Consider the following 12,041-nt stretch of genomic DNA (forward strand, 5'->3'; position numbering starts at 1 on the left):
TTACTGAAAAATGCCAGATCTTACTCGGGCTTTGTGCTCTACAAGATGAAGCTCAGCTTCAAAGACAACATCCTACCTTTGTGAGCTACCCGGTTATTGATAAGCCTGCCTGCAAACCTTCTGGCTGCTGGAAGCCAGGCTGCCTCTGAATGTCTGGCTGGAGCAAATTATTCACTGACCTAGAATTTCACATGTAATACTGAACAACTTTTTCAAAGTTGCTTCCCCAACCACACAAACATAATCAGCTCACGAGGCTGCTGAAAGCAGCAGTTCTGCCATCTGTCCGCCTATTCCCACCTCACACTTGTGCAGGCACAAGCGGTTGTGAAGCCACACAATGATCCAGAGGGAACCAATCTCTGAAAACCAACCAGGGAAAAAATAAAATGATAATTAGATCATTCTTCCAGTCTGACACACAGTACGACTGTGCATGCCGGCAGGAGCATGGGAATAAGCACAAACAGCATCAGTGATTTTAACACTTGTGCCATTTGCAGAAGGCCACTGGCACCGCAACCTGTTTATAAGGTCAGGCACTAAATCTCAAGAATGCTTAAGCACACACACGTATGTTAAGTAAAATGATTTGTGTTACTCTGATTTGTTATCATGATGCTTTTGAAATAGTAAGCGGGAAAAAAAAGGTGAAGGTCACCCAGAGGAATCAAAGTGGAAAACATTTCTGTGGTCATCTTCACCTCTGCGTGTTTCTCCTAACAAAACAGGCACAGTAACACCAATCTCTTCAGCAAAACATTCTGACACGATTAAAAACACACCGCGGTGATACGATAATGCTGTTACAGAGAGACAAGGACAGAATTCAACTTTCTTGTGGCAATGAATGAGCAAAAGGGCACAAAGGTGACATGGGAACCTCTGGGATGAAGAACAGACACAGGACACTGCAAGGCAAAATGGCCACTGAGAGCAGCAGCTCCTCGACATCGCTATCTACAAGAAGACAAACACGGATGTACGAACTACCTGGGTAAAGAAACTCACAGCAGAGTCTCCCTGCCCTCCTTTCATTACTGGTACTCTGATGTAACCACATAGGAGTTATGAAGAGAGCATAGGAAGGACTTGCTGGGGTGGCAGGTTAAGTAGGAATCCACAGAGCTGGGTTGTCATGACAGCAGCTGAAAGTATGCAAGAGATGTATAGATCGTGGGTATTAGAACAGCAAGGACTCCAAACAAGATCATTAAAACACGACATTATTTTTAACACCGAGAGGTATACACTACATCTCATTAATGAAACATGGACTGCACGGTAACCACTTGCACTGGTGAGGGTGCATGTGAATGGAGGACACATGTAGAAATGCTTCCACTGTACTAGCAAAGAGCACATTCTGCCCAGAGCCCAACAGTCATGCGGCGCTGGGAAGGGGCAGTGCATGCGCTCCTGTGGATCCCTCACTTGAGCCTCAGCTGAAGCTCAAGCTTCAGTTTCTGAAGCCCAGAAACTCGCCACGCAAGCTCCATCCCATTGTAAAGCAGAGTAGAACAGTGGAAATGATTTCGGCAACCCCTTACGTTAAGTTGGCATTCAGACAGCATGCAGAGTTGGTAACATCCCAGCCGGGAGACAGTAACTTCCTGCAGTGAGAAGTTACTCCCTGGAGTGCCCGACCAAACACAACCGGCACTGCCCGGGCAGGAGGGCACAACACAGACCCCAAATGAGCACAGCTCAGCACCGCGCAAAGCGGGCCTTTGTGGAGGCTCTCAAAGCCCTTAGTGGAGGCTCTCGCAAGCAGGCTTGGGAGGCAGAGGCGGCTGTGACTAACAGGTGTTAGCTGTGATCCATTCGGAACTTTGGAATTTGGACGTGGTAGATTGCTGAGGGGTTCGGTATATCTAATATGAGATTGCCTCCAAGTGTTGCTACACAGCGGGGACTCCGGGACCAAGCAGCACCTCAGGTGCCTGACACAGGGGACATACCGGTACACCAATGCTCACACACCAGGACCCACACGCCAGGCTCCCCTCAAGGTACTCACCGTGACACCGTGCCGAAGCAGAGCCCGCACTCATTGGGAACACTCGCGCTCAGAGCCCGCTTCGCGGAGGGGTCCCGGCGCGGCCCACAAGAAGAGGCACGGGGCGCTGCCGCGCTCGGAGCCCGGCCAGGCACCATTCAATGAGGGCTCAGCGCTGGGAGCGGGGCACCGGAGTCGCCCCACGAGCCCCCGCGGGGTGAACGCCGCCAGGGGCCCCTCGTGCCGGGAGGGCGCGCAGCGGCGGGACCCGGCCGGACCCGCACGGCGCAGGGCGGGGGGCCCGGCGGGCCGGGCCTGGGACCACGCGGGCCGTGCGGGGCCGAGCGAGGACAGGGGCCGGGCAGGGGCCGGGCAGCGGCGGGCGCGGAGGCGAGGGCCGGCGGGGCGCACGGCCGGGAGAGCCGGGCGCGCGCGAGGCGCCCACGAGGGCCGGGAGGCGCGCGGTCAGGAGATACTCACTAGGGGTCATTGGTGAAGCGGGGGCTCCGCGGGGGCTGGTAGCCGTACAGGTGACAGTAGAGCACATCGAAGCAGAAGCAGCACATCTCGGCCGACACCACCATCTTCCTGCACCCGGGCCCGCCGGAGCCGGCGCCGGGGGAGGCGAGCAGCGAGGCGGCCGGAGGGGAGAGGCCGGCGGGGCCCCCGCCGCAGCTGGGCGGCAGCGGCGGGGCCAGGGCGCAGCCGGCGGCGCCCCCCGCCAGCCCCCCGAGGCCGTTGAGGCGGGGGCCCCCCGGCGGGGGCAACGCCCCCGGCTCGCCGCCCGCCGCCGCCGCCCCGCCGCAGTGGGAGCCGCCGCCGCCACCTCCCGGGCCGGCCGAGCCCGACGGAGGGGAACTGGAGAGTTTCTGCTTCTTCACCCCGCAGCAACCCGCCGCCATCTTGGAGCCGTCTCCCCCCACGCAGCGCTTCCGACCCATGGCGGGGGGGCCGGCCGAGCGGCTGGGGGACGTGCGGCGGCCCGCTCCGCCTCCTGCCGGGCCCGCTCCGCCTGCAACGGGGAGGGAGGCGGAGGGAAGGGGAAGAATGAATGGGGAGCGGGAGGGAGAGGAAGATGGAGGCGGGGAAGGGGGGGGGGGAGGAAGAGAGACAGAGAGAGCTGCGTTAGGGCGAGCGCTGAGCCGCTGCGGGGCGCCGCGGTGGTCCCCTTCCCCTCCCGCTGGGCCGCCCCTCCGCGTCCTCGAGTCTTTCTTCTCCCTCTGCGGGGAAAGTGGAGCAATTCCACCCCGTGTGCTGAAGGAATAAAAATAACCCCCGGACCCGAGCTCGGCAGTAGTACAGCCCTCGGGCGCTTCCGCACGCCCTGCTGAATAATGCAGGTGACCTCAGGTGCCTCACGCTCGGCAGGGGATGCGTTCTGTGAGCGGCACGGAGTGCTGGGGAGCCCCTACGGAACGTGACGGCCGAGAGCCGCAGTTCTGTTCGGCTCTGAATTTGTTTGAATCACTGCCCTGGCGTTACTTCGCCTCCCGGGGCAGTGGGCACGGAGCTGGCTTTGCTCAGGCACTATAGTGCTTAAAAAGCTATGTATACATATAGAAAAAGAACAACAACAATAACAACAAAAAACATCACCAACAAAACATCATCAGCGTTATGCAGATGTCCCTGGCATGGGAGGTAGCAGCTGTTTAACACAGAACTGCAACGTCGAGGTTGGGAAGTGAGGAGTGAGGGCTGCCTTTAGTAGGTTAACTGTATAGCAAAATATTGCAGGTTTAGAGAGGCTGAAAGTCACTACCCAGGCTCAAATGCAGCCTACAGAAAGCCTTTCTGGTTGCAAACTACTTAGAGATTGAGTTTCCTTTGTTTTGTTGGAAATGAGCAGTTAGATGGTGTAAAACGCTCATCCCTCCCCCCCCCCCCCTTTTTTTTCCTTTTCCCCTCAAACAACTTTCCTTATTCTTTAGAAACAAAGGCAGCGTCTTCCCCTTGCGGGATTCATTAGCTTAAAACCAGTTCGCAGTGACACCTTCTGTTGCTTTTGGGAAAATAGTTTCTTCAGGTACTGAATTCTGGCTTTTTCTAAGTCTTTCAACTACGATCCACGTAAAATAAATAAATAAATAAAAATACCAGTTGCAAAAGCTGATGATATGGGTAGAAATATGAGCTGTTCACTGTACTGGGACAGAAAACAGTGAGGTTTGGTTTCAGTCTTGGAGCCAGAAGTGACAGCCTGTGCAGTGTCAGCAGCACCGATGGTGCACAACTGTCTGTATGGTTAAATGCAAACAATGTTCAGAGCTCAGTGGAATTATTTGGTGTATATACGGATAAAAGTTTGTTCTTTGAATTAGATGACTTGGGTTAATTTCAATGTCTGTTTCTTTGGCCCTTTGCTTCAGTTAAAGCACAAGTTCCTTTACTGGTCTTATTACAAGGAACCTGAGTGCATTGGGTTCCTTCATGTATACAGCACTTTTATGTTCTGCTAACTTTAGCACATTTTCTCCAGATGATTGATGGGCGTGCTGTGCCTCATGTAAAGTCAAATGCACTGAGTGACTTCAGTATAAAGCAATCTTTCAGCAGTTTGAGGGGTGTCTACTGTGGTAGTGCAATTACATCAGTGTGGTTTAGGTGCAAGGCAGCTCTTCTTTCAGACTGGCTGTTAAAATGTGAGGTGAGCGATAAAGTCCCAGTGACTTTAGAATCGTCACCTGTTACAAGTGAGATATTTCAATTATTTTTATATATAAAATCACATCCCATGATTCTTATCAAGCACTTTTAGGGTCATGGTGATAAGAAAAACTGCTCACAAAAAGGTATTTCTCAGTGGTCCAAAGCTGCTCTGAAATGTTGCCATTAAACAACAAAACCAGCTTGTCCAACTGGTCTAGTTCCAAAGGTCCAACCCCTTTGGAATCCGTGATGAAACTGGCACCAACTACAGGGGAGTCAGGTATTTCTCATATAGGCCAAGAGATGATCAGCATTCTGAGTATCTTGTAATGCAATTACAAATAAGAACAATGAGAACAAGGAAACAATGAGCCAAAATTGGGCTGCATTGTAAGCAGGAGTGATATAATCCTTGCCCTATTAGTATCAATTCTTTTAATAGGGACCGTGACAGGTGAGAGATTTGAAAGAGTCCTTAAAATAGCACATTTAGACTGTGGCTCCACATGCATTTCTGCAGCAGTAGTAATGTTGATTTAAGCAGCTCTACCTCAGCTGATTGTTCTTTTTCCTGTCCCACCCGTTCTGTGTTCATGCAGGTGTTTGTGCAGATGTGAGGCAGAGGATCAAGCTGACAAACAATTATTCTTTTCCCTCGATTGTCTTTCAGCCAATCAGTTCTCCCATCTGCTTTATCAGAGGGTGACACAGAAATCTGTGCCGCTCTATTCTGGGGGGACTGTGCAAATCTAAGAGGAGCTGCAGGCAACTTTTCGGTGTTGTTGGAAAATGAGAAAACGCAGCCTAACAGGGCACTGCACACAGCTAGGGGAAAACTGACAGAAATGATTCCTAAGTGCTTGAGTGTTAAATGTGTGTGATAAAGACCAGTGGAGGAAGGAGACGGATGACAAAGGAGACTTGACACTGAAGTTTATACTTAAGTCTGTGGAAAAGTCAGAGCTAGGGACTGAAAGAAAGGGAAATGGAAACTCCTCTTTTCCAAATATATCATTTTTCTTTTTCTTAGAATTAAGGAAACATACAACCATTTTTTTGGTTTTGTTTTTCTTTTTTTCTGTTCAGTGCCTACAGCCAGAATCACTACGAAGTTGTTAGCTTTGTTGTGGAGGAGAAGAGTCTCTACTTACATTCTCCAAAATTCAGAGGGTAAATTCTATCTTTGTATCTTTCCATCATAACAGTCTTTTTTTGGATGGCTCTGCCACGAAACTGGAAGATTTACATGCTGAGAATTCCTTTGGTCTCAGGAGTTCCCACCCATTGTGGAGACTGTCTAGACAACTCTCCCCTTGCACTGCAGCCTCCAAGGCATTATGGGTGTAGCTAGGATGAAAGTAGTTTAGCCTGATTTGCTTTCTCACATTATTCCCAAGCTGGTTTATCACACTCGTGAGGCTCGTGTGAGTTTTCCTCAGTATATTCTGCTTGGTCAGAATAGTTGCTGTTCTTTAGTAGGTTCACTGTGTCACAGCTGTGCCCATGAGAAATTAGATGCAGCTCTGTATCTAGGCCAGAAAGCGCACACCAAATCCAATAAAGCTAACTTGCATGTCTGAGAACAGTAATTGTTCCTACCAGTTAGAGGCCATATCCTGCTATTGTTCCATATATATTAAGGCCTTATTGAAGTCTCTTCTAAAAAATCTTGTACAAAAGCTCATTTCAGGATGTGATACCAGCCAGCAGGCTAAAGACCCTTGCACGTTGTGTTTCTGGAATCCTGTTTCATATCTTGAGCTATGTCATAATTTCACCCTGCTCTGAATCCAGGCTGCTATTTTAAAATTAACATTGTTTTTCAGGCATTTTTCACTCCTATGCAAGTATAGAGTTTGGTCCTTTTACACCATCTGTGCTTGTACTACAAAATTAGGCATAGGTTTGCAAAAAAAAATCTAAACTGATATTTATTTATATATCTGGGACTGGACAATCCTCTACTTAGCGGCAGAAACATTACATTTTAGAAGTGCCAGTGGAGTCAGAAAAGTTATTAGTTAAAAACCTAAAGATCAAAGCACTTGAAGTAAATGAAAGGTGAGGAAGTTGCTTTTTCATGGAATTCTTTTCACTGAATTTTGTGAGCTGCAGTCCTCCTCAGATATTATGCTAATGCAATATCCTATCCTTTTGAATGTATTTTTCTAATGCATGGTGATAAAGGAATACATAGCGTACATAGTTGCTTTCACACTATAAATTCACCATGGTTTCATTGAGGTCAGTGGAGTGATTTATGCTAGCTGATACATTAATAATAAGCCTTAGGACATATTTTTTGACGTGGCTGTTTGTAGTGTGTCTCCTTCACAAAATGTTTTCCACCGCTGTGGAGCAACCATGTGTATTAATAGCATTTCTGATTTCTGGACAGTACAAAGTGCTTGCTCTAATAAATTAATAAATTTGCAACAATATGTTGGTATCTGTTTATCCAGGGCAGTCATACAGCCACCCCTACTGAAACCTAGCAACAGTCTAACAGGACACAGCAATTGGGGTGCATTAGGAAAGACTGTCATCATTTGTTTTCAAATGAATGAGTAATTTGGGAGGATACAATTTAATTACCGAGGAATAAAATCTGATCAGAACACCACAATTATATTCTGTGATCCTATTATGAATAACAATTACCTTAAATACGGGTGGTCATAAAGACACTGTAATACTATTCCCCAAAACTCCTGCAACTGTTTTGGTGTCATGGGAACTGGGAACGCTTGAACCTTACCTATGATTGCACTGGGTAAGACCCAACTAGACAACACTGAGAAATTTGACTGACATCTCTGATCCTTGTACTTTCCATGGGTTTACAGCACCACCTTTTTTCCTGTAAATGGGCTGTTAGTGAAGTTACTGCCTTCTCTAATGCCTTTATCTAGTCAGATGTTAACACTAGATCATCGATGTAGTGGTACTTTTTGACAGTAGACTGTCGATTGCAATCTTCTAAGTCAGGCACCACCATATTATGGCAAAAGGTAAGCAAATGCACATATCCCTGAGACAGGACTTGATAAGTCCATTGCCTGCCCTCTCATGTGAATTCAAACTGGTCTTGGGGTTCCTTAGCAATTGAAATTCTTCAAAATGCATTTGCTAGATCCAGAACGCAATGATATGTTTCTGTTTCCCTATTTGGTGTATCCACAAGGGAGGCAATGTTGGATTTGCCTGCACGGATTGGCAACATGACTTCATTTAGTCCTCTGTATACAGTCTACCATCATTCTCCACTTACCATCTGACTTGTGTTTCAACCACATTTGTGTTACAGAGATCATCTGTCCCCCAAACCCACTCTTTCTTCCCCAGATCCACCACCAGTTGGGGGGCCTGTTCTATCATGGCCAGTAGGAGCTTCAGTATGGATACTGAAGTACCGTACTAGTGTGGTGGAGCTTGTTGCAAGATGAGATCTTTCATTCCTGCTGAAAATTTTATCAGATCCAGACTTTCAAAGGCATTCTCATAGATGGCCTCTTTCATACCTAAGTCGCTAATATAGTTTCATAAGTCTTTCATAGTTGATCATAAAACTGTGTTTAAAGGTATATCATTTTTATTTGGCCATGTAAATCAGCATGCGGCCATCAGCCATCGAATTAATTAATGATTTTCCTCATTATATAGGACTGCTGCTTATAATCTTTGCCTGAGGACAAGGTGAGTAGTAATGGATGCCAGTTTTGAAATTTCTGGTCCATTTTCCTGCAACACTTTTTGCCCTCATGTCCCATAACTGAAGCAGCCAGGCTGGTATGCTTTCTCTGGATTTTTGCCTAAATTGCTGTACTAGATCCATAATGTAGTATGGGTGTCATGTATGGGTGTGCCATTATACATAATATGGTTTGGGTGAGGGGCCACCAGTCTATCTTACATTAGGTCCCCAGCTGGCTCACCAGCACATAGAGCAAAAGAAAGCAAGAAGAGTACCTTCTAGTGGGATATAAGATCTATAGAATAATAGACAATAACAAAAACTAAGAATTACCTTACTTCCTCCAACAACCAGCAATGGCTCAAGAAAAGTTCTTTCTAGAGAGATGCTGCTTCCCCAGCTGCTAACCCTTAAATGAGGGTGAGGTTACTTCTGGCCCCTCGGGTATATTGCTAGCACCTGAGCTCCCTGGGTTAGCCATGCCTTCTCACATGGTGCTCAACCATTGGTTCAGGCTGTGAGCTGCCAATTCCACTGCATTCTGTTATGGTTTTTATACTTTATGTACTGTTATATATTTATTTGGTCATTTCTTACACTGAGAGGTGGAATCTGTCCCTTATGATGTTTATTATTCAGCAAAATTGTGGCAGCAGAGAGATTAACTCATTGTTAGAGAGAAAACACACAGTCCTAAATACCATAGCATAACAAAATTGAAACGTGGCATTATTTGCCACTAATCTGCAGTCCATCATTTCACTATATGAGAGCAGATATTTCTTTCTTTACTATTTAATCAAGTACCTAAAGATATTAACACTAGAACAAATTAAGGGCTTTTAATAGACTCTGAAAAGGCAGCAATTTCAAGATGATCCACATTAATTATTCTTTAATTAAATGCAGTATGTTAAGCCTAAGGAAGTGCAGAGATTTGGGTGAAGAAAGGTGGTAGAAATCTCTAGAAATCAAACTTTTAATAAAGCTTAATCTGTAATAGGGACAGCAGAAAGAAGAAAGGACCAAATTTGCCATACTAGAATCACTAAAGAAAGAGAAATATGTGATTACAAGCAGGAACAAAAAACAACAAATTTGTAATGGAGGGAAGGGCTACAGAACAAGGTAACAATACCAGATGGAGATTTTCAGATGAATGTATAGAATTAAAAGGATAAAGCTGAACCAATTTGTAGAGGTGATCACAATCTTGTTTTCTGAGTCACAGAATCACAGAATGACCCGGGTTGGAAGGGACCTCAAGGATCATATGGTTCCAACCCCCCTGCCTAGCAGGGCCACCAAACATACGTCTTTACTAGATCAGGTTGCCCAGAGCCCCGTCCAACCTGGTCTTGAACACCTCCAAGGACGGGGCATCCACAACCTCCCTGGGCAGCCTGTTCCAGGACCTAACCACTCTCCTAGTAAAGAACTTCCCCCTAACATCCAACCTAAATCTTCCCTCTTTTAACTTAAAACCATTTCCCCTAGTCCTGCTATTATCAGCCCTAGTCCTGCTATTATCAGCCCTACATTCAATCACTGTCAACATTCAGTATGAAAAGTTATGTTTCATAAAACCTTTAAAAGCATAACACTATGCATACAAAGACTTACCTTGTTGCATTACATGGTTTATACAGCAGCGTCACAACCTTGCTCTGAACATCTGAATATTGCATTGTAATATACAGCATCCAATCATATAGGTGAATACAAGTAATAAAACCAAAGGCTCATCAACTCGCTCAGACTATGTCCCTGTACTGCATTTTAACACTACCACTCTACTTTCTAAATCATTAGATCTGACACGCCAAATTTTATTCCCTTTAGTAGCATTGTTAGCTTGACTGCCCACTAAACATGAACACCAAGTGGGGATGACTTCACCTTGCTACTGAGCTTTCTTCGCTTCCATTAACTTATCTTGTTTCAATTAACTTGGCATGTTCTGTGAAAAGCGTCTCCTCATTATTGTGTGATTTTTATTTTTTTTAAGGCATGAAAAATATGCTTGCAGTACATGGGGATACAGAAATGACTTAAAAGAAATGGTACCTTTTGGCAAATAGAAGCACTTAATGGCCATATTTCAGTGATAATAATTGTTATAGTCTATATTTAGTCCCTCTTTAAAACCTGATTCTCTTGCTAAACTACCGAATGACTGCAGACTGTACAAAATAGAAGGAATATCTTTGCCTTATTTGTTTGAATGTAGTTGAATTTGCAAGAGAACCAAGCAAAGTAAGGCGGGAAGAAACGAACCTGTTTATTGCTGATGTGTATAGTACAGACACATCTGCAGCTTTTAGAAAATGAGAGTTCTGTTCTTTTTTATTCATCTTAAATCTCAGTAGCGAACAGATTTACAACTTTGCTGTGTTGCAGTGAAAATGTTAAGTCACAGCTTGAAGCAGTAATTGAGCACCTGGTGGGAAGGCAGGGCCAACCCAGTTGAACTCAGGTGCATGCAGCATACTTGAGTGATTGGAAGGGGTGCAGCCAGGGTCCATTCCTTCCCAGACTTCATTTATGAGTTGGCTGTGGAGATGAGGGTACCTTGCTGGAGATTCTTGCCTACCTGAAGTCTTTAAAGGTAAGCCGCTTCTTTTCTCTATTTCTAGGCTGTTGCATTTGCATAAATCCTTACTTGCTGCAGGCTGGGCTTGCAGTAGTGCAAGGGGTTCTGGTGTTTTCCTTGCTGGGGAAACACTGAGAAAGCAGTACGCCCCTACAGAAATGTACAGTTCTCACAAGAGAGGCTGAGCATGTGGGTGTTGTCAGGGCAATAGCAGGAGATTTAAACCCAGGAGATACAGAACTAATGGTCAGTTGCTGAGCCCAGCTGCTTCAGAGTCAGCCTGGCTGGAACTGGAGTGACCCATCTCAAGGTACAAGAGGTTTTTGTTTGGGTGTGCTTGTTTCTGTTTTTATTGTGAGTCAACACAATAATTGTGAGAACTAGTATAAATCATACTAGCAGAAGATACGGTATAGTCAAAAGTGACATCAATCATGTTTCTTTAGTTGCCATCACTCTTCAGATGAATTCATGGCTGTCAAGAGAATCTTGTACTTCTAGGAATGTTGTAAACCTGAATCATCCAAGAACATTAGTTCAGTGCATATGTTTACTGATGTATACTTGTGTCATAAGATCCTGTGTGCATCCTGTTTGACTATATATTAAGCTTATATTTTGTAGGTGTATAGTTGTAATTACAGAATAAATGGATAGTCAGAGGGTATCTAAGAAAAGACTCACCAATGCTGAGGCTTTCAGTCAAGATGGATGCTTGCCACAAAAACTCCACGCAGGATCAACCTCCAGAAAGAGATGCTACCTTAGTGGTGGTCAGCCCTTAATTGGGTCTAGGAGAGGTGGAGTCAAGCTCCACCCCTTCCAGGAGCACAGCTAAATTACCTTCACCTGTGCTTCCACAGCTGACTCGCCAGTTGCCTCAGATGATTAATCAGAGGTTCAGACTGTGATTAACAGTTTCCCTTACAGTAGGGCTCTTCTGTTGAGGGATATGTGGCTGTATATGTACCAAATACCACTTAGTGCAGTTATTTTGCTGGAAGTGACAGTTTCAATTTCTTGTTAAGCTGTCACATTAGCGTGTTGCTGACAGCCTCTCAGGAAGCAGCTCTTCTATGGATTGTAATCCCTGCTCTGTGGTGACT

The 12,041-nt window shown here is 45.9% G+C and overlaps 1 protein-coding gene across 1 annotated transcript in view; it reads right to left on the reverse strand.

Annotated features, from left to right (window-relative positions):
• Positions 1-12,041, reverse strand: part of AMMECR1 (AMMECR nuclear protein 1) — a 95,658-nt gene that overhangs the window by 68,380 nt on the left and 15,237 nt on the right. Inside the window, exon 2 of the mRNA XM_072336095.1 lies at positions 2,480-3,011. Coding sequence (XP_072192196.1) covers positions 2,480-3,011 — 532 coding nt within the window. The remainder of the gene's footprint in view (positions 1-2,479; positions 3,012-12,041) is intronic.

The sequence above is a fragment of the Excalfactoria chinensis genome, chromosome 4, assembly GCF_039878825.1.
Source record: "Excalfactoria chinensis isolate bCotChi1 chromosome 4, bCotChi1.hap2, whole genome shotgun sequence".
Taxonomy (NCBI): Eukaryota; Metazoa; Chordata; class Aves; order Galliformes; family Phasianidae; genus Excalfactoria; species Excalfactoria chinensis.